The sequence below is a fragment of the Mastigoproctus giganteus genome, chromosome 5 (genome assembly GCF_048544385.1).
Source record: "Mastigoproctus giganteus isolate SK-2022 chromosome 5, ASM4854438v1, whole genome shotgun sequence".
In the NCBI taxonomy this organism is placed as follows: Eukaryota; Metazoa; Arthropoda; class Arachnida; order Uropygi; family Thelyphonidae; genus Mastigoproctus; species Mastigoproctus giganteus.
In genome coordinates this window covers 25354194-25377200 of record NC_143579.1, presented here as the reverse complement: position 1 = coordinate 25377200, position 23007 = coordinate 25354194, and the positions used below count along the sequence as shown (strand labels likewise).

Below are 23007 nucleotides of genomic sequence, written 5' to 3'. Positions count from 1 at the left end.
GAATGGGATAAATCCTCGCGGAAGTGAGTTGTCTTGGGGCGATAAACTATGAAATATGAGGTGGCAAAAGGGCTCTTTTATGGGTGGTCCCTCACTCTAAGAAATTGCAGTTCTTGAGGTAGGACACAGGAAAGCACTTTATATCCATACCACACACTGATCCGCGATAAAAACAAAGACCAAAGTGTAACATTATTAGAGAATAATTTTTATATCGCATATTTTAAATTGCTTACCATATTAAACTTGTGCTTTTATATTTACAGGACTTATCTTCAATTCTCATTCAATATTTTTCTTTTTCTGTACAGTTTGAAGCTCGAATGTGAGAAACTAGCTAGTGAGAAGACGGAAATGCAGCGCCATTATGTAATGGTAAGTGTTCCTAATATTTTGTTCCTTACTATACATATTGTTAATTTAAAGCATTCTCTTCCTGACATTGCCATCAAGCAGTAGCAATACTTTTCTGGCCAAAGTATCTGAAGACTGATTCTTTCTTCGGAAATGCCAATTTCGAAAGATTTCATTTGTTTTACAGATTGGAAACTGGACTGAGATGTGGACTGTCCTGATTGGTCAACCACATCGTTCCATTTCTTGGTGGAACTTTCGCTCCTGGGGAGCGACAGATGCAGACGAAAATGTAGTTACACATATATAACAGTTAGCGGTGCTAGAATGATATTGCAAGACAGCTCAAAGTGGGATAGCCCTGGACAGAATGACGTGAACCTATTGGAAAGGATTCAGAGAAGAGCAGAGAGATCGATTAAGCGTACAAAGGGAGAGGATAATAGGAGGAGTTTTGTAAGTACAAATCTTTGGAAATCTGGTATTTGCGGTTGAAAGATTTCAGTAAAGTAAACGCTGAGGGAATTTTTACAGTCACGTGATATACTCAAGGGAACATACATTTTGAATTGAGAAAGGAAAATTGCAAATTGCATATCCCAAAATTTTTCTTTAGTCGAGGAGTGAGTGATTGTTGCAACAAACCCCATCCACTCTTGTGGGGGTTGAAAGTTAATCCAAATTTAAGGAGAAATTAGATACACTTGAAAGAACAGGCAAATAAAAGGAGAGAGAAGGTGACACTTGTTACTGTATTATTTTTATTTTTATTTTTTTAATTTAATTTAAATTTGATTTATTTTTTTGGCTAGTGCTCTCAGTGAAACTTCGGGAAGGTCGACAAACCTTTCTAAAAGAGCGAAATATAAAGTTTCATGAAATTCCATCGACTGAAACTAGAGTTATAGCATGCGGATGGACGGACAAAGAAATAATAATTATTGCATTTCTATTGGTCTGATTTTAATGAGATTTGGGATGGCTCTACAAATCTTTCTAAAAGTTGAAAATGAGAAATTTTTTAAAACTCCATCTAGCGAAGGTCGAGTTATTTCAGGAAGATGGGGGAAAAAATGAGAAATAGCAATTGTCGGATTAATTTTTGTTATGATTTTAGTTAAATTTCAAATGATTCGACAAATCTTTTTAAAAGGCTCAAACATAAAATTTATTAAAATCCATCCACTGAGAGTTGTTACATTCTGACGAATGTACATGATTGAAGGACTAAAGCACCTAAAAAGGAAAAAATTGAACGTGTTATAAATTATAGGCATATTATTTATTATTGTAGGTAGAAAGGTGACGGGAATATCCACGAATGGGAGTTGCTGGGGATAAAAGAATCTATGAATTACTGTTTTAGGTCTAACAACATTCGTAACTAACTTACAGCCAAAAACTAATGAAAATGATATATTAGTATTAAAGAATTTATCACCACTATCTGATGCTAGCAATAGAAAGAACACGGCTAAAAAGAAAACCACAAAAAAAAAAAAAAAAAAAAGTAAATCCTAACCTCCAATCCTCATGAAGAAATCATCACGAAGTGGCAACGCAACAGATCTAATTGCGGTTTAAAGGAAACTATACTGAACATGAAAAAAAAAAAAAAATCCGTGGATCTTGAAAGCCACGGTACATCTAATGAAGCAGAAGAAATCTGTTTCGTTAGATATAAAGAATCAGAAATGGGCTCAGTTTCTTGCCTTGAATCCCAGGCAATCTGAATCTACAGCACGGAAGAGTGCATCATTTGTGGTAAAACATTTGTAGACAACTGGATCCAATGCTACACTTGCAATTACCAGGCTCACACAGAATGTGCTGATATTGAATCAGATGATCTTTATTATAATAGCGATTAATATATTGCCAAATAAGAAAGTGTCCGGGGCTATCCTTTGTGCTGTGCCAATTAACAAAAATGTTAGCCCCGGACACTTTCTTATTTGGCAATATATTAATCGCTATTATTACTGTGCCAATTAACAAAAATGTTACTATTAGTATTTTATCGCTCATCATCAAACTATTATACATTATGAAAACCATTCTTGAATATTATATGTTTATTCTCGATATTGGCCTCTTCTTTTGCATCTATAAAGATAAACCGTATATCAGTCGAAGAGCTTCAACCGAAAGACTAACCAGAATTTATTGAATTAATTTTTAAATATGAAATTTAGAACTTGCATTGTAAATTAGAATATATTTTAAGCATAACAATAACAGTTGAACTGGTACCGTAGTAGATAAGAGCGCGTTTTTATTACTTTGGGGATACGTGATCAAATCCAGATGTAGTGGTTTTTTTTTTTTATTTCTATCGTTTTAATATTTTTGACTTTTCCAACAGAAAATTGAATGAAATGATGAGAGAAACAAAAATACATGCCATCGGGAAGGGAATTTACTGATTTAAATAAACTAACCACTGAATGCTGAACTGGAATCGTACGCTGATTCTTATTTTTAAGTAAGATAACCTTCTTATGATCAAAATAATGTGGATTTTTTTTTATTGCTACATCATTGAAGCTTAATGATACCTAGGAACACTGCATTAGCTCCTCTTCCTTTAGAAAACCCTGGGATCGCCCCTGCAATCATCCGTCTACCAGTAGGCCAGTATCGAAGTGGTGGCAATTAATGTAGGGAAAAAAGTAATAAGAATTGAGCCTAGTTATGTTTGATGCTGTATAATTTGTCTTTTAATAGAAGATAATTAATCTTTAATTTTACTAAAGTATATTTAGTTACTCACCACAATTCCTTTCTACTTTCAGTACTACGAAATGTCATATGGATTGAACGTGGAGATGCACAAACAGGTAGGCAGTCTATTAAGTTAACATTTTTGAAATCGTTAATAAATGGGTTTCATGCGCGCATGCGTAGTTAGAGGAAAGTGTGTGAGGATCGAAGGATACTGGAAAATGTGACGTCACAGTTAATTTTCCCACAATTATGGTACTCGCAAATTGATTATGGGCGTTAATTAATTAAGAACGGAAAAGAAGTTACGCGCCTTTAAAAGCCATCTTTTAATAGGTAAAACCTGTCTATCACACGTCATTGGGGAATCCACAGAGCTAAGAATTATCTTCCATTCTTATCGGGTCAATTTTATATTAGCGACTCGACGGGGTAATTTATCTGCTGAAGTTTGCGAAAGTTTATCGACTTCCGAATTAATTGCTGGTCAGTGGCGACAGCTCCTTTAGTAATTAAATCCTCCGGGGGCCCCGCGAGTGATGTTTCCAGAATCGACGGACGAAAATTTTTCTTGTGTGGCCCAGACAATCGTTCGCGAGACGTGTCAGAGTCTGAAGGAATCTGTGTTTCCCAGTGGGGGGGTTGCCCTGGCGTCTTCACTTCATCAGACTCTACGGACCTAAGCTACGGGTGCGGCTCCCGTTAATTGAGATGTATGTTGGATAGTGGCAAGGAGCAGAGGTTGTGCGGAGTAGCTACGCTAGGCGAAAGCGCAAACTTAATTAGCCCTGCTAGGGAAGTAAACAGACTTGTTACCCTGAGAGACTTGAATCTGGGGAATTTGTTGAACCATTAACCTTGGGGAGTTTGCTTGTTGGAAGAAATAGACGTAACTCTTGCAACGAAAAATACCATCTTTTATGGTCGCGGATTTGCAATTAACGGCTCTGTAATTGGTTTTGGAAATATTCGGTTTAATTAACAGACTTCAGAAGGAGTGATGAAATTTATTGATTACAATTACCGTATAAGCCGACCCCCCTTTTTTTCAGTCATTTTTCGCATTTCGTATAGTATATTACAGTAAAATCTGCATTAATTATCTTTGACTATGTTTTACTTCTATAATTTCTACTCTTTCAAAGGTATATACTGTGAATTTTATTACACTGTACAGTAAACTGTAAAAAAAGCGGTAAGTGTACAAGGTACCCCCTATGTAGAAAGTCATGAAATCAAAACCTACAAGCATAGGTCGCGACATAGCTCTTATTGATGCTGTAGGTGTACATGGTAGACTTATTATGTAACCGAGCTCAACTATTTCAATTAAATAATTTATCCTGTAATTATCTTTCAAGATATTGATCCATTTCTCTAATGTTAAAGCAACGTACTGCAAATTGGTTTCTCTGTAAACAGTGCCTCAGTATGAACGTTTGCTATAAGAAACTGGTAATGGAGAAAGTTTACTTTTCGGGAGTTTGAAAAACCTGAAAACTTAACTCCCACCGAATTCCATAAACTCTTCATCTAATTTAGAAGATCAGCAAATTCTTGTGTGTTAAAAAGATGAGAAATAATGCATTTTTGTGGGAAAAAAATGTAATAAATTGTAAATGTACTCGTATTCATTCAGGTCTTTAAAACCTTAAGTTCGTGCTTTCAATTCAAGGTTATGATTTCATACGGGGCATGTAAGTCGTCCTTCAAATTTTAGATAATTTTTATGTGCTTCAAAGATCAACTAATACGCCTGACACATTGCAACTTCGGGTATGCCATCATCTATAAATACCGACCAGTATCATCGAACTTGGCAGATTTTCTGTTCGAGATTTCTCCATGAATGATACAAATCTAGAAGCGAACTTAACGATCATTAAAAACTTACAAACGGAGAATACTTTGCTACATAGCAAAAGCATCCTCCACTTTTAAGTCTTAACTATAACTCATTTTATGCGTTATACGTAATAGCAACTTTGAAACAACTTCTTTTTATTTGCTTGGTTGGCAGGAATAAAAAGTATCTTTTTGTTGGCATCCATGCGGAAAAGCGTCCTCCATTAGTACCTTTTGTAATGATCGTTAAGCTGTTTTCTTCTAGATTTGTATCAATCTTTGAGAAGTATCGAACAAAAAACTTGCCGAGGTCAATGATTCTGGTGCAAGATACGTTAATCCCAAATTAACATATTCCGGCGTATTTAAATCCATACAGTAAAGCATCCTTTTGTGGTACGCTTTAGCAGTTGGGGAAGACAAATAATTGTTTCCAGATACAAAAAGTGGATCTGTTATGGTGTCATATGTCACAAATCTGATTTGTTGAAGAAGTGTCATGAACTTCATTGGGGAATGGCTGGCGGCTACATTTATTTTTGTGGTGTCAGGTATATTCTGCGTTAAACTAAACTTGATGTTTGTATTCAGATTGGCTTGGAAGAGAGATGGAATTACAGATGCCAATTCAGAAAAACCATACCCGTGGAATATATACAGAAAAAGCGTGCAGCAGAAACTGAATGGCTGTGTGATAAGGAATGGAGTGAGTTTATAAGTAAGGTTATTAATAAACATGCCTGCTCTCCCTTTTGAATAGAGTATAAGAGCTTGTGGAAAGAGATTCTGGATGTGTTAACAATATTCCCTAGCAGAATTATTCCCTATCGAATTATTTTTGACACGTGCATGGTGTGTCAACGTCAAACTTCGGTAAGTACTGACTTATGCCAAGGAAGGTTAGAAGTTGGGATTAATTCCAGTAAACAGATGTTTCTGTCCAGAAAGTGTTACTGAAGATGAGTATGGAAGAAGTGCTTTTTTTTTTTTTTTTTTTTTTTTTTGCGAGAAATAAGACAGGATGGGTTTTAGCAATGAAGTTATTTGCTCACTACGAAAACATTTTTGCAACCTTGCAGAAACCACCACTTAGCTGCATCTTAAAGTGCCCCTTCAGAAAACAGCAAGTGAATAAATTGAGTTTAACTACGAGGGTTCGTCAAATATGAATGATTTTTTTTTATCAAGCTTATTAAGAAACATTGGGATGCGAAGCCAACTGTGGTGAAATCATCGGGTGGAGGGATAACCATTATCTGTAGTCGGCACGGAAGGACTAATTTAATCACGTACTTGGCGTCATGTATCAAACGGAAGTACCATGTTCTGTTGCACAGTGCATTTTTCAAATTTTTAGAGAACGAAAAGCTGAACCGGCGAAATTTTTTACCAAATTTAAGTTAAATAAGGTAAAGCGGCAACATTTATAAAACGTAGAGGTCAAACAGTTTAATCACAGTGATAGTAAATAGCCTGGGAGCTGTTCCTTATATCCTCCCCACCCATTAAAGTTAACCTTAGTTCCAACAACCAAAAAAGCTTCTCCCAAAACAGGAATTAGGAATTTAGCTAGAAGATGAAAGCGTTTAGATCAGAGGCTGGCAATGTTTTCCATCTTATAAAGCTAAAAAAACACTACAGGTTATTTTAAGATTTTTTTTTTTTTTTTTTATTAAGCATTGAAAAATTTACAGCAAAAAATATTGAAATGATTAATATTAACAACTACGTTGATTTTTTTTTTTTTTTATCAAAATATCCTTCTCGAGATTTTATCATTTTATTATAGTGTCTTGAGTAACATTTTTCCAACGATCTGCAAGGTTACCCATTAATTTTTGAAGATGAGCAGACTACGCGGACTTGACAATCTAAAATCTAGATGAGCCTATAAAAGCTATTGGGTTTAAGTCAGGCGATTGGAGTTGCCACACCATAATTTCCAATACCCTCTTCTGTTGTTTAGTTGCTAGAAAGTCCCTGCACAGCTTGAGAGTTGTGCTTCAGATCATTGTCTTGTAATATAAAAGTTATTCCACAAAGTCGATGTCCAGAGGATATTGCATTATGTTCAAGAAATGTTTTTATAATTTTTTTTCCCTTAAAATTCCTTCAATTCTGACGATGTCACCCACTCTAGAAAAACAGAATCCCCCCCTCCCAGATCACGATGGAACCACCACTGTGCTTGACTGTAGGCACTAAACTATGCTGCACTATTTTATTTTCTTCACTTGGTCGTCTCACATAAACGCTAAGCTTGGATCCAAAAATTTCAAATTTGGATTTATTCGTCCACAGTATGTTTTTCTACTCTTCAGTTGTCCAATGTATACGGCTGTTAACCCAAGTCTTTCGATTTTTTCATTTTAATAAGGGTTTTCGGACCACTACACGACCATGAAGTCCTGCTTGTTTAAGACGAAGTTTTACAATGGATGCGGACACGGGAGTTTCTCTGTTCCTATTGAACCCAGCTCGGATTTCAGGTGCGGTAAGTCGTCGATTACGTTTAGAAATCAGTGCCATGGTCTTATTTTGTGCTTCCTTTCTTACGTTCGGTCGTCCCGATCGTGGTTTGTCATTTAAATTGCTAGTATCCTTGAATCGTCGAATTGTAGTTTGTACTCCTGTAAATGAAACCTAGTTTTTGTCAATACTTCTCATGACATAACTTCCTTTATGCAGAGTTATAACAGCATTTCTTTTTTTCTACACTAAATTCCTTATTCTTGCTATGTTTATCACGAAACACAAGTTAGCACAAACACTCTTTCTGAATGACGAATGTTCAATTTATAATATTGCAAAACACTCTAGAATCGTCTACAGCATTCTACCACATTCAAGAATCTTCCACAATGTTCTACCAAATTCAGGCGACTTCTAGACATTCGTCGAATATTCTAGAAATTCCCTAAATATTATTTAAGTTTCTTGATTTTTATGCATAATAGAAAATATTTTAATAAAAATTGGTAGACAAGTTGATTCTATTTTAATAAACACTTTGAAAATGACGAAAATTGAAACGTGATTCCAAACTTTTAGGCAGGAGTGTATATTGCATCCATGGCGGATTTCAGCATACGAGGGAGGCCCTTTAGAGATCCAGAATTGCTACATGTACACTAAGGAACTATAAACGTATCTGAATTTTCTAAATAAATAAAAGTAGCAGATTCGTTACAAGTCACGTGACAGTTAGTCTGTTTAGAATTCCACTAGTATTTTCAGTTTATCATTTTTTATACGCCACTTCGGTAGCTGGCAGCCGAGACTAAACCTGCATACGAAAAACAAATTACATTTATGTTATCGTACATAATTACAATTAATTATCATTTGCATTTTCAACAAAACCAAATGCGTTTCTTAACAGCTCCACGATCTTTCCTGTTGTTATTCGAACACTCGTTTGCGTATTTGTTTACCACTCACGTTTTTTCCTTGTGAGCAATTGATAGCAGCTCCTTATCAGCAATTTGCATACATCGCCACACTTGATGTCGCAAAGGTGTTCATAGCATCGTCTTAATTTATTACCGTCGGCTATAGCCGTACGTCATGCCATCACATAGCTGGCAAATTTCCAACTTATGCCCACTGACGTTTACAGTCGACTGTGGTTCGACAGGCTCGCTCTTAGTACCATCTAGGGTCAGTCTCTTTCACTCGATGTACCGAGGTTCCACCCAGAGGCTGAATGAGCCTCACAGATCTATGTCACACCCATCTGCAAAACGCCCTCTATAATTAAGACTGCCTGTCTTTCCACACGCTACCGGTAAAGTTGGCCTGTCACGTCTAGTGATAAAGTGGCGCCTCTCTCAACCAAGGTGTTTTCTCTTGTATTGCATATTCTGCCCAGGGTAGACTGCAGGCGCGAGCTCATTTTGTGTATGTGCGCGTGCGTGTTTATACTTTCGTTGTTTAAAATCGTGCCATGGCTAATTGAGAAGGTGGTTTTTATATATATATAAACGATAATAGCGCATTGCTTCCCCCTACTTTTCCCTCCCCTTCTCCCTCTGCTGGGTTTATTATATTTGGGCGGAGGTGAGTAGTTTCCTCTTTTTTTTCTTTCTTTCTTTTTGTCAGGCTCATAGTGTCACCGCAAACACCACAAGAGGCGTCGTCTGCTGTCGTTTCTCTCTAATGACCTATTCTGCACGTGTTGTCTGTGAACCCCGCTAGCATGTTGGCATGTTAAACATTAGTTGTAGCCATGGTAACAATAGAGGTGATTTTAGAAATTGCAGCCGGTTTGCCTCGTCGGTCGACAGATCATTATGGTCGAGTTGGACTCTGATTTGCCGCCCGCTAATTTACGCCGTCCCTTGATCTGTGACTTGGGGGATAATTACCTCCAGAATGTATACAAATTACCCCTTCTATCTTTTTTTGAGATCTTTTTAATAAAATTTTGAATGGATCAGACGCACCTGTGTATGTCATTACCCGCAAAGATATGGCAAACAAATACTTCTACATTGCAGAAATGCCTGCCTATAAGATTTCAATGGATTAGTCTTCAGCGTTGTAATTTCTATACAATTCTGCAAACTCGTATCCTGTTTATTTATTGACCACTTAGTTAATCTGTTGTTTCTGTCATTTTTGGATGACTGAAGGGATGGTGAAAAGAGACTGTTTCGAGTTCCCAACGCTGTTTCCCCCACTCCTTATTGTATCATTCCCCCAGCCGACTTCATGTGTATCTTTATGTAATGAACGATGTAAGTTTTCCCTCTTTTAACACGCACTGCGGGGGTGACAGAAATAACTAATAGCATTCATTAATCCGTAAAAGAACGCGTTGTCTTTACGACTACGCCTGTCACTGGGAAAGAACATTTATCTTAATAACTCTCTCCTGGCGGGTGGAATAATGCCTTAATATCTGTAATTAATTTCGCCCTTTTTTTTTCCCCACTTAAGTCTTATGTTTTGAGTTCGAGAGTCTTTGCTTGTAGGAAATATTGGCTGCCATATTATTCGGACGAAAAATTCCCTCGTCTTTTTACCTTATCCATCTGTATTAAATGAATCGATTTTTCGGCAACTAAACCATGTCTCTTGCTATCCTAATTCGATGAAATAAACGGCTTGAGTTCGTAGAAAAAGGTATGACACGGATGTCCTTTCAGACATTTTGTTTATTAATTATGATGCTCTTACTGGTAATCTATTTCCTGTCTATCCAAATATTTTTCTCTATAACTATAATAATTTGTTAATATCGAAGTACACTCGCTTTAGGTGCTCGATAAGAATTGCTTTAATAAACTGGCAATTTATTTTCGTCTACTCTAACATCACCATCTCTTCAGAAAATGAGATGGTCGTTCATTTGCCTGACGTATTGTCAATTCATGTTATTGGTTACCTCGGGATATTGGCAGAAGAGTTACAGCAGTATTGCTGCTTAGAACTGATCTGAATGAAGATCTGTTGAAATACCTATCCAGACTGCTAGGATGTAGAGACAATAAGTATACTTAAGAGACGGGAGATTTAATCCTCATATCCAAGCAAGAGTCCAAAATCACTTTTGGGACATCCTCTGCACATCTAAAGATTTGAACTTTGAACGCTCGACATATATGGAATTCAGTACCAGCGCCCCAACCGCTGGGCCACGATCTCGCATTCATGTAATATCTATAATAATTTGCGTTTCTTTCCGCCTGGATAAAAAGTTTATTGCTATGAACAATTAAGAATTTTTCGATGAACATTTAGGAGAGGAGATGCTATAAATATTTCAACAAACGTCGAGTATTCGGGTATTTCCATGAAGCTTGAAAGGAAACATCTCGGCTAACGGAGAAGCTTAGTGGCTCGTGCCTTGATAGGATATTACTGACTCGATCATCCCCTCCCAACAACTGTACAAATCACAGAAATTGTGTCAGTCTCCCGAGGTCATTTTCCCCTTGCTAATCGTTTCTCTTCCATTTACTGTCCTCACGGAGGGCTTGTAATGAGCCATTTGCAGACATTTTCCCGTAATGGACACACTTTGGGGATTCACCGTGTCTTGAGATGTCCCTAGTGTCGTAGGGGTAAGCTAGTGCAATGCATAACGCGTGATCTGGTAAGTAGATGGTATGGAGCAATATTAAGTCTAGGGGAAAATGGGAAAGTATGATAAGAAGAGAAGCTAGTGGTGGAGTTATGTGAAGTTTGGCGCGTCCGTTTTTTTTTTTTTTATCCTGCAGGAAAAAAAAAACGAAGTAATCTATGAAAAACTTTTCATAGATTTCTTCTAATGCAGTTATAAAGGTTTTTCAGATGAAACCTGAATATCAAATGAAATGGTGAAGGCTTACGGACATCTGGCAGAAAATGTGCCTTGCACCTTTTACGTGTAGACCTATTTTATACCGGTAAAGTTGGCCATTAAAAGACTAATTACGCCACATTGATCCGATTCGCATGATTCCATATGTTGTCGTAGAGTTTTAGGAGCATCAGCAACTTAGGCCATATTGTGCCGTAGCCGAGGTCAGGCGCGTGGGTGCATAAGTACACGTGCCTTAAGTGACTGGGGTCCAAGCCCGTGACTGCTAAATACGGTGCTGTTTCTTGTATTCTGTCTATCTTGTGAACTCCTCTGACCGTTTGGTCGTCCCGGAATATAAACAGAAAATTTATTTATTTTATATAATGTCTAGAGATTTCATGTGTGTTCTATGGTCAGTTTGCTGGACGAAAAAAAAAAAAAAATCATGCTACCCGAGACTATCTCAGACACATTGTGAAAAAGACCCATAAAAAATTCATCGCTTTGCTGACGGAATTCAAACTCTGGTATTTTCCACCCAGAGAGGACTATGATAATACCAACGATGGCACGATTCCATACTGGCTTATGCGTAGTATGGTTGACCAGTGGTGTTTTTGCAGGACAAGTAGCCCATGGCAGAGCAACTTTATTCCTGAAGTCCAGAAATCTGCCACTATCTTAGGTGGAGGTCTTGCTTATACAGGAAGTCTTCGTTGTTTCGTTTATCCGATTGGCTATATAGATCACATCAGGTGATACTGCTATTAAAGTAATTTGCTTTACTTTATTTCAGTAAATACTTTATCTCAAAATTTCACTGGAACCATAATGTTACTTTCAAGTATTTAAATATTTTCAAGAATAATTTTAAAGAACTTAAAAATATCTTCAGTTTCAATGCTTTCTTACTGTGATTAATGAAATTAATATAAATTTCTAAGAAGTTTACATTTGCGTGTAAAGCAAGAATATGGAAAAAGTGCGAATGAAGCTTATAATGCTAGTCGTGTATAGTTTGATCGCTTTAAATGAAAATTTCCTGCTACAAAGAGAAAGAAAAGCAAAAGCAAATAAAACAAACGAAATCAGTTTTCTTTAAGAAAAGTGAGGTCGCTGTATTTAAGTCCTTGTAGAAATAAACTGGCAACTTTCTTTTGTTTACCTGTAATTTACGTTACATAAAGTTTATACTAAGGAGAAAAACAATTGGCGATTCGAGAAAACAAATTATGTTAGAGAGGCGTTGTTGTTGTTATTATTTAGGAGCATTAGCAACTAAGGCCATATTGCTCCAGGGATTTGCGGTGGTTATGTTAGAGAGGGAAAGAGGTGGTGGAATGAGGAGGAGATTGAGCCGCCAATTCTTTTTGTTGTTTAGTAATATTTTTATATTTTATTAAAAGTGATAAATGAAATCTTAAAAAAAAAACATCTCTGCTTTTGACGCACTTTTTTTTTTTTGCCTTTTTAATATATCTTTCGTGCAATACATGTTACATGTAAGTCAATACATACGGAGGTTGAGCGGGCCCCCGCTGTGAGGACTTTAATGCATAAAACAATGCATTAAGTCCTTACATCGGGACAATGAGGACTTAATGCATAAAAGGTTGTCTTATGATGATACAATCGCTCGATTCATATAGGAAATTAAGAGATTGTCCGCTTTTCATCTGAACACGCCTTGTAATTATCTCCCTCAACTGCTTATACGGAACGTGATTAGGTTCCCTTAACTTATTCGATTCTTTCTCTTTCCAAGCACGCTTTTCTCCGGTATTTCGCTGCCCACAATTCTATTGGCCTTTTCGCACCATAAACTGTTTTCTCTGGTCTAACTGTTACGCTTTTGTCCACACGTTCATCCTCTCGCATGTTGGCTGTAGTGTTTTCACGTACCCTCCTCTCGACGCGTCCCCCCTCTTTTTTTTCCCTTCCTTACATCTCTAGTGTTGTTAATACTCTTCGGTCCCTGCTTAGCCAAATAAAAGGAGCGCGAGAAACAGATTCTGAAACCGAAATCCCTCCGTCCCTCCCCCAGCCTTCCCCCTCATGATGGCCTGGCGCGAGAAGTGACTCTCCTCGCGCACAATGCTTTCTTTTATACGCAGTTCCGTGGATGGGCAAAACGAACGAATAACCCTCTTGCCGGTAGAGTAGTTGCTGACGACAAGAGCGCCTCTCAGCGACGATACCGTTGAAGAGTGCTTGTGGCCATGGAAACTGAAGCAGGAGGGTTTTCGTGTCTCGTGCTTCTTTCTACTCTCTCTCTCGTAGATTCGTTCTATTCTGCAGCCTTAGAAAGAAGCCTCGCCTCACTTGTAGTCTCTCACACAGAGTTGGTGGGGAAATCGTAGGGGGGTAAGCTTTGTTTGCTTTAAGATAAGGTTTAGAGGATGCCAAGCGAGAGGGAAGAAAATGGGTTACGAATGTGCCAGTTCGGCATAACAATAGAATTCACTCCATCGGACTGAAGCCTCGAATACAAAGCACACTGATTGCATTAGCCCAAGTCAGCGAGCGCATGCTTTTTATTATTATTATTATTATTCAATTCTAAGTCGCTTCGGTGAAATCCTAGCCCGAATTTACAATGCTCTTTGCAGATTCGCTTGTCGTGCTGCACAACTTAAGTATTAAAGAAAATTCATTGAGAAAAAATTTAATTCGGCCATCAAGAAATGCAAATAAATAAAAAAGGTAGGACCTAATTCTGTAAGTATTGTACTGTACAACTGTACTGTCTGCCTGGTATTAGCAAGTGAGGGTAATATCACGACCACTGATTGAAAACTAAAATGGCAAGATGTGGCTGAGTTCACAATTCTTTCCCCTCACATTCCCTTTCTCCTGTGCCTCAGTGGATTTATCATTACCCTATATATTTCACTGGTTCGAATCCCTTCGAAAATATAAATTTAATACAGAAAAATTGTCTTGTCATACTTTTGCTTTGTCTTAATTTTTAAAGATCTTTTTCTGCCATCCTTGGTTGCCAACTGATGTATTCCTCCAATGAAATAATAAGCGCTTGCTATATGGCAAAGTAAAAAATAATAATTAATATATAAAGAAAATAAATACATTATTCATACCACTCCGATTCCCACAAGGTAACCTTCTAATTCCGCTTTCCGATTAATCGTATTCATAGTCTTTGCCCCGCTGGGAGGCAACTTATTCTAGTGATCGACAACCTGCTGCCATAGGTGACCTTCATGATTTACAACCTTCTATTATTCCCTGAATTTTTATATTTGTTTCCCCCCCCGGTCCTTGTCTCACCTACGAAGGAGAACAGACCTTCCTCATTCATTTTACTCAATCCCTTCAACGCCTTATACACCTCAATCAGATCGTCTCTTGATATCTAGTTGTCAATCTTTGCAGTCCACACCCTAGGCCATATATTCTTCATATGTGCATCGATTTGCACTGTTCCCTGAGAGACCCCACTTGTTCCACTGCCTCACTTCAAAGACTGATCATTTATGACAACCCTCAGTCTCCTATCTTATAGCTAATTTAATTTCTTTTTTAAATATTTTTAAAAATTTACTAAAATTCCATTTGTGACAGTACGTCACTTCCGTTCGCCATGGTAACTAAAACCATGCGGCGCCAGTGTATCGTGTCTGTAAACTTGCGTGTATTGCATAACCAGTTTTTTGTTTGAGAAGAAAAATAAATAAATTCTCTTAAATACTGCTGTTTTTTTTTTTTTTTTTTTGTAATGTACTCAACACCCATTGCTAACATAACACCCGAAAAAGGACTTCGCGAAAAGCTTCCGAAACGTAGTATCATATATGAAACCAAGGTTTATTTCTATTTATGTTTAATAATCTATAAATTCTAGAAAGAACTAAAAATAATAATAATAATTAGACCATTTTTAATGAAATTATAAAACTACCGGTTAAACAAATTCGATTTTTAAATTTGATAATTGGGATCTTTTCAACCACTGAAAACGCAAGTTAATATTGATCGAACAGTTTCATTTTAATTATGCACGGTCTTAGATAAGCAGTATATATATCTTTCATGAGGTGGAAGCTTTATTAAAGCTTGTATAAAAATTTCTAGTACGTTACCAATTTTCTGCGAAACCGAGCGATACTTGAAAGCATAATCTTTTGACCTAAATTGTTTTATCTACAGAGACTTGGATTCAGGGAGGTACATTTAGGACATTACAAAGGCGACGATTAGCAGCTTGTCTTTGATGAAGGCAGTAACTAAGCAGAGACGAAACCTTACAAAGGAAAAGGGGGCGGGAGTGGTATTAGCAGTGATTCTGGAGATTATATTATAAGTGCTTGTATAACTCCTCTTAAGAGAGTGGCTGAAATCTTTCCAAGACATACATCATTTCTTTCTTGGACCGTAAATGCCATCTAGCCTGGCGTGATTACTTGATAAATAACCAAGATAAAAGAGCTCTGTTGAGATTTTTACCGCCTCGTTTGCCAAACAACGCAGTATCTTTGTTTTCGCATAACGAAGCACTCTAGCCAGACTCAAAGCCACCAGAGAGGGAGAGAGAGAGTCTTTGTTGACTCTTTGGGTTCTAATTAGCGCTCCGCTAAAGAAAGGGGGTAGATGGCGGGGGTTAGTACAGAAAATTTATGTGAGGATAATGAAATCAGAATGTGTAATTACTATCGAAACAGTGTAGATTCTCCTAGAACGCGGTTATGCGGATAATACGAGGCCACTTACTGTTTGTCTGTTGTACCCATCTGACAGCTTTTGTCGTGCCCAAGCACTGTCTTTTTATTGGGATTTACCAAGCGTTGATTTATTGTTGGCTTCGTAACAGCTAAATGCAGCTGCTAACCTTGATAGGATGCTCTTCGTATTTTCGTTTCTTTCTTTTTGTCGGAAGAAAGATTCATTTCATTTTGACATTCTGTTTTCGGAGAATCAAAAGAAAACGCATTGACTCGCTTCGGAAAATTTTCCACAGTCATTAAATGTTGACAGATATAGACAATTTAGTGACCACACCTGGGGCTGATTACCTGTGACTTGCGCCTCTGACGATATAGTAACAAAATTGACTTTTTCCCCATATTTGTTTTTTTAATATTAACTCATTAACCGAAGTACACCTGTCGCTTCAAAAGGTAGAGCAAGTATTTTTAGAACTGGTATCACCTTACACGTTTGGAAACAAAGATTTTAAGATCTCATGAGAATGAAAATACAGAATTTCGTTCTATTTACTTGCATTAATCAAAGGCTAACCACTAGTGGTTAGCCTTTGAACAGCGTAAATAATTTGAAGTGTCTCGGTGTGTCCTGATGGCATTCTCCACTTGCACTCAAAACCTGTGCTCCAGAGTGAACTTTTGCTTTGAGTCACCTTTTTAAACTCCTGTTCCACTGATGTTTACTTTCTGTTTGGATCCAGCCAACTGCTAAAAAAAAAAAAAAAAACCAGATAATCTCTTTTTTACAACTATCGCCTTATTGCACCTCTTCACTTTCCAAAACAATGGAGAAATCCATCAACCGCAAATTCTTACGCTCTGAAAGAGAATGGGCCTATGGCACTGGTTTCCATGGTTTAAAAGAAGAGAATACAGCAGAGCCAGTGGAAGCAGTAACTAACTAAATTTAATAAGTTTTAACACAAGTAGCTTTCGGAGTGTCGAACTCCTTCTTCAGAAAGTACATACAGAAATGCAAACATAATATAAATCGTTAGAAATGGAATGAATCATACTAAATATTCTGCTGGCCCTGATCAGATGACTGGGAGAGCGCGTACATGTACGCGCTCTCTCAGTCATTTGAACAGGGCCAGCAGAAGAGAATACAGCAGGGCCAGTCTCCACTAGCCCTGCTGTATTCTCTTCTTCTTTGCTATCTCGAAAGCGTCCAACTGATTAACGATCATCGATATGGATTCCGTCAGCGTCGTCTGGCTTATGTTACCCACCTTTGGACAAATTCCGTGGTAAAGTTCGGAGAAATTCAAGTAGTCACTCTCTTCAATAGGGTTTGTTTTAGCTACCTCACTAGCATAGTAGTTAGCTAAAACAAAAAATAACATGATGATAAAATGTAGCTGGTAGGTTTCTGAAAGATTGCAACCCTGTAAGTCCTATTGGCACAAAGTTGCTTGATAACAATGCCAAGCCGGTTCATGAAACTTATCGTATTGGATTGGAACATGCGTTGTAGGGGTCCACTTAAAGGTGGTATGGAGGATGCTTCTTGATATTGTAAAATGTTTTCCGAATGTCCTGTTTAGCCATCACAGGATCCAGTATTCTGTACTAAGGAAACTCTTGAGTCGAGTAGACGATGCAGAAGACCAAACAACGGACGCGTAAAATGCCACTGGAGAGACTCATCCCAGGACTGGGATGAGTCTCTCCAGTGACAATGCTGAATAAGCTTGCTTTCTTGCATCATATGCCTCTACTAATGCTAATGCTAGGACATATTGTGTTATGAGGCTTGGATGATCAAAACCATTAAGTGCTGTTCTTCTTTGCTCTACAGAGGGCTGCAAGCGTCTTCCTCTTGGTGTTTGTGAAATGCCACAAGAAGAGTTGCTCCTCCCGGGATGACTCCTAAATCTGTATGAAGCGTGACTCTGTTGACAGGAATGCCATCTCGTAGGACTGTCATGCTATTTTGCGTTTTGTTTTTAAAAGTGGTATGGGCAGACTTGCTAGGATTTAACTCTAAGCGTTTTGGTTTTCTTTCGAGGAGTTAAACATCTTGAGGTCGTCTGTATAGGAAACGAAGCTCTTAGCAGCGACAACAAGGAGTCGAGGGCTACCACAAAAAGGGATGCTGACAGAACATTTCCTTGGAAAGTACCCGGCGCTTTCTTGGCATCAAGATTGTTCAAAACTCTCCTGACATCCTTTTGACAAAAGACCACAGGAGGCATTGAATGGAGTGTACCGGGAATGGTAGCAGGTGGTTTACCAAGATTGTCGATACAAGGGTTAGAAGAAAAGTAGGATGTTAGCAAGTCGACTTTATCTTTATCTGAGGGCAATAAAACTATCAGTTTTAACAGAGGTGGGAGTGCAGATGGGCAGAATTGCTCGACTACCATTTAGACAAGAAGCAGGTTTATATTCTTATCCTGTTAAAAATATACTTGAACTGATTAATAACTACTTTGCAATTGTTGTGATTATCTTTTGTATAGACAGAAAATGAACCTGGAGACATTTTTTTACGGGTATGGTGCGGTTCCAGTTACTGCAGGTGCGGGTCTAGTACAACGAACCCGTGCAGGTAAAACTGAGAGATTATAAATTAGCTATGAGCAGTATAGTCGTTTTTTAAATATGTTATCATGAAACTAAATTATGTGTTTTATCTTTATTAAAAAGGAGGGTGGTCGTACAAAAATACTCTTAATTTGGTGGGGGGGAGAGATATTAAAAAAAAAAAAAACCGCACCAATGTTTCTCAAGCAGGGTTTGGCTAGAAGTCGTGGAATAAATAAATCAAAATTTTGAAATATCGCGAAAAATATCCCTCGAAATATCCCCTATAAACATTCTAGGAACGTGTTCATAAGGCTCCTCGGAATATGCAACATTATTTAAAGATTTAAACCCGGTATTGCAACCCGGAAGGGATGCAATAACGGGTTTAAATCTTTCTGTGACAGTGATAACTCTTTAAAAAACATAAGACGTTGTTTATTTAAGTAGCTATGATAGACCACTCTATTAGGATTACTATTTCGTCACAGTATGTTTTTTTAGATGGGGGAGGAAGGGGGAAATACGTTATCAGAGAACTTGATCACATCCTCCTTCATAAGCCTTTAGCACTAAGCAGTCCTTAGACGTAAAGCCTCTTAAACGTAATCAGTATCACATGACCAATACCCCCACACCCTAAGTTTTTATTACTAGCCTTATCACCGTAATCAGAAACGATCTTTTCCAATCTCTCGAGCTGCACAATTAAACCATCCTTTTAACACTAATGTAAGAAATCTATCCGCTAAGTGGTCATACTTAGGTTCAAGTAACCCCTATTAACATAGTTGTAATTCAAGTGGTTCTCGGTTTTCATTCCGACGTCCCGGGTGCCCCTTTCTTCCCCCCTCCCCCACTTTCCAATCCTTATGTTAAGGTCATCGCGTAGATGACGAAACCGTAGTACTTGGATTTCGCAGTAGCGCACGTCACCTAGATTTCGGTGGATGTTTGAATACACTGTTATTAATGTGTAACCTTTCAAGAACTGAGAGTTAATTGAAGCGCTTGTGTTAAATGTTCGAATAAGCAGTGTAAAACCGAACTCATTACCTTAATGTCTGGATAAAGTTTCTGGCAAATTAATCTCAGCTACTGTTTGATTAGCAAACACAAAACGCCCAACAGAAATCCTGAACTTCCCAAAGACAACACGTACACCGACTGGTGGCGCAAACTCGACAAACACTTCCAGTATCCAGTCGAAGCTTAAGTCTCCAAGGAAAGTAAACACAGGCCAGTCTCCATAGACAGTTGTCTCAACATGTTTGGATTGTTTTTTTTTCCCTGTTTTTTTTCCCCTCTTTATTCGGTGACCGCTTAAAACACAGCACGCGCAGCGACTCTGTTTGCTGAGAGAGTTAAGTAAATGTTTTAAATCCAACAGAGATTGTCGCTTGAGTAACAAGTAGCGGACTATTTGGTGTTTGAGACATCTTAAGATGTCATCTAGACCCAATTGTAAGATATAGTAACGATTTCTTACATTTAAGAAGTGATTAAGGGAAGAAAAGAGTCGCATGAAGAAACAGTGACTTAAAAAGATAGTCGTCGACGAACTGGGGGTCATGTTGACCCGATTAATTTACGCAATTTAATAATAAAATAGAAGTTAAGATGTTGCTGGAGACAGGAAAACAGTTCTCCGAATGCACATATTCATTCGATTTTAACGAAATATTTTCCAGTATACATAAAACGTATATGTACACGAGACGCCCCAACCTATCATCCAGATTAGTTTTAGCTATGTAGCAACTGGGGGAATACGTCAATCTACTTAAGTTGTTTGGTCAGCTGTGACCTCTCACCTGTTCCGTGATTGCAGAGAAAGTCATTGTCATGAATTCGACATCCGGTTGTTGATAGACCAAACGTTCCAAGAAAAGTTCTCATCCATTTAAGACTTTAGACTCACACCATCAATCATCTCTTTGGAACCCCTCGAAGGCAACTGAAAAACATTCCCTACTATTTGAACTTTAATCCAATTTCCGACGGATGCAACTGTAACCTCTACTGCGAAACGTCAGCAATTCCTAGCGTTAATTCAATTTTCCCGGCTACATGCGATTTCCGCGATCATTACCCTTTCATCAAAGAGGTTCCATCCTCTGTAAAATAATATTGTATTTAATGTTGGAATTAAAATAGTGAAATCCCGTATTATTATGTATTCCTAAATAATCTTCTGCGATGCCCAAGGGGATGTTGTTATTTATGTAGATGCCAAAAGATATTTCCTCATAAATGTATTACGAATTTTGTATTTCATGCGCAGACAACGAGATCTGTTTTCACTTTGCTGTATTCTTAAAGCCGATGTTTTCCGTAGCATCTCTTCTGATGACATCCAGGCCTCAGCAACAGCGGGTGTTCTTAGGTTATGCTAGAACGATAACATGACGTGTAAAAGAAATATGTTCTTGTCGGTCTGATGTCTTCTCCTCCCCGCTTCTAATTCCATCCCCTCTTTCCCGGACTGCGTAGTCACGACACCAAATAAGCGAACTTACTGAAACGTGCAAAGGAAAGGGGGCAGAAGAGAGTGATTGCGATGTCCGAGGTCATCATTTGTAATGGATGTTCGCCGAGTTTGGAAGAAGCAAACGACTTACTGTGTTTCTACACCCCATTTAGTGTTTCCTTCGTGGAATCTTATTTGGTGAGCATAAATGTAGGTTTGTCTACACAACGCTCGTACACTAGAAGTGGGTTTTGTCCTCCCCTCTTCCACCCCATTAATGAGCCGTCGCATGGGTGACGAAATAAACGAATGGAATTCGCACGCAAATATCCCCAAAGTTCCCTTTAATCTTTCAAGGAAAATATATAATTCAGCTACACCACGGGCATACAATTCCACTTGGGTTTACAGCATCTATATTTCATAAAACATAAAAACAAAAGTCGTTAGGAAATGCTCAAGTATGCCACCTACCGACAGAAAGGCAAACTACAAAAAAATTAAAAACAAGATTTTATGTAGCAAAAATACACAGATGTAACTTCAGAAAAAGCATCACAGCCGTTCACTTAGTCCAGATTTTCAAGAATTTGTATTTTTAAAATTTCATCAATCAACAATATATGATTTTTGTACGGAGGCTTTTAAAGACCAACCGTTGTAGCGATCGCCAGTATTTTTCAGATCGTTCAACGAATATTTCCGCGGAGTTAATTTGTTTTTAATTGATTATAGACACGTGAAGCATGTACCTTTTGACGCTATCAATGCAACACCGTCTACAAACCGCTGGGACAATGACAAACGATATGATACATATTGGTTTTCTGTCTGCTATTGGCCGATACCCTTTCCGTACTAAATCTATATATATTCCCTGGCCTCTCATTGCCTGGTGTTTAATAATGCATCCAGCGGTGGAATGGGATGGTTGGGAGGAAAACGGGGAGGAGAAGGAGAGGGGGGGGTATGTTATCTGCAAGCAGTACACACGGAAGATCGATGTCCGCCCAATATATCTATAAACAAGGAAATATAGTGCATTTACTCTCGCTTGCTTTTTCGATTTATTGATTTCCAATTTCGGCCTCCTTACAGAGAACACAGTGTCGGAGAAATGTTTTAGTGGTTCGTGCGGAGCCAGCCGGGGGGCGTTTCAAGAAAATGGCAAACTGGGAAAACAGCAGCAAGAAAGAGAGAAGGGAGGAGAAAAAAAAAAGAAGTCAAATCTTCACTTCTCTACAATGGTTTCCGGTTTGAAAATTGATTTTTCTGTGCGAAGTTTTTGGGCAAGTCGTTTATATGCTGCATGCAGTGTCACGGAGAGAATTTTCTGCAGTCATTTCTGGGGCGTATGTGTTCTATAAAGGGGTGGGAGGTTGGGGGAAAGTAAGAGGAACGGAAGATTTTGAAGTTCGAAAGTCGACTTTAATTTCGCCCGATGTTTGGACCTTCCCTCCCATTTTTTTTTTTTTTTTTTATATCAAATCGAACGGTCTTAATATACACCAAATAGGCAGAAGTAACACACATCCACGTAAATATCTTTTTATTTCTCTGCTATTCTGACATCCGGGAATTTTTCGCTGAGCTTGATTACCGAAAAATATATATTCGTGCAGTATGATCACATTACCGAAGTTCGTGTAGATTTGTTAAAATACTCATGTTTTTCTTCTTTTTATCTCTGTGCACGGGCTACAAAGATGTGCCTACTTTATTTCCTGTCTTAAGCAAGGCGGTTTGAAGATTATGTAGTAAGTAGTGTGCTAGTTACTGCCCACCTCTCTACATGCATTACGCGCTATCAGCTATCCAGTGTTTGCACGCTCTTCATGACCATCCGAGCTAGTTTTTTTTTTTTTTATGTTGGCAATTACGTTCCAAGCGTTTATTTGCGTGCAGGTAAACGCTTGGGACGAAAATTGGCATCGCGTGTGTAAAAGGATTGAACGTTAAGTTGGTGGGGAACATATATCGTCTGCTTGTGTAGCGACACTTTGGCCAGCTTGATGGAATCTCCCCTGTGTTAGTGCCCACCTCAAAAAAAAAAAAAAAAATCTGTACAACGACGT

General features: G+C 38.1%; 1 protein-coding gene across 1 annotated transcript in view; it reads left to right on the top strand.

The window, feature by feature from the left end:
• The window catches only part of LOC150085248 (transducin-like enhancer protein 4), a 136315-nt gene that overhangs the window by 34890 nt on the left and 78418 nt on the right, over window positions 1-23007 (top strand). The window contains exons 4-5 of the mRNA XM_090373933.1: window positions 312-375; window positions 3150-3194. Coding sequence (XP_090230059.1) covers window positions 312-375; window positions 3150-3194 — 109 coding nt within the window. The remainder of the gene's footprint in view (window positions 1-311; window positions 376-3149; window positions 3195-23007) is intronic.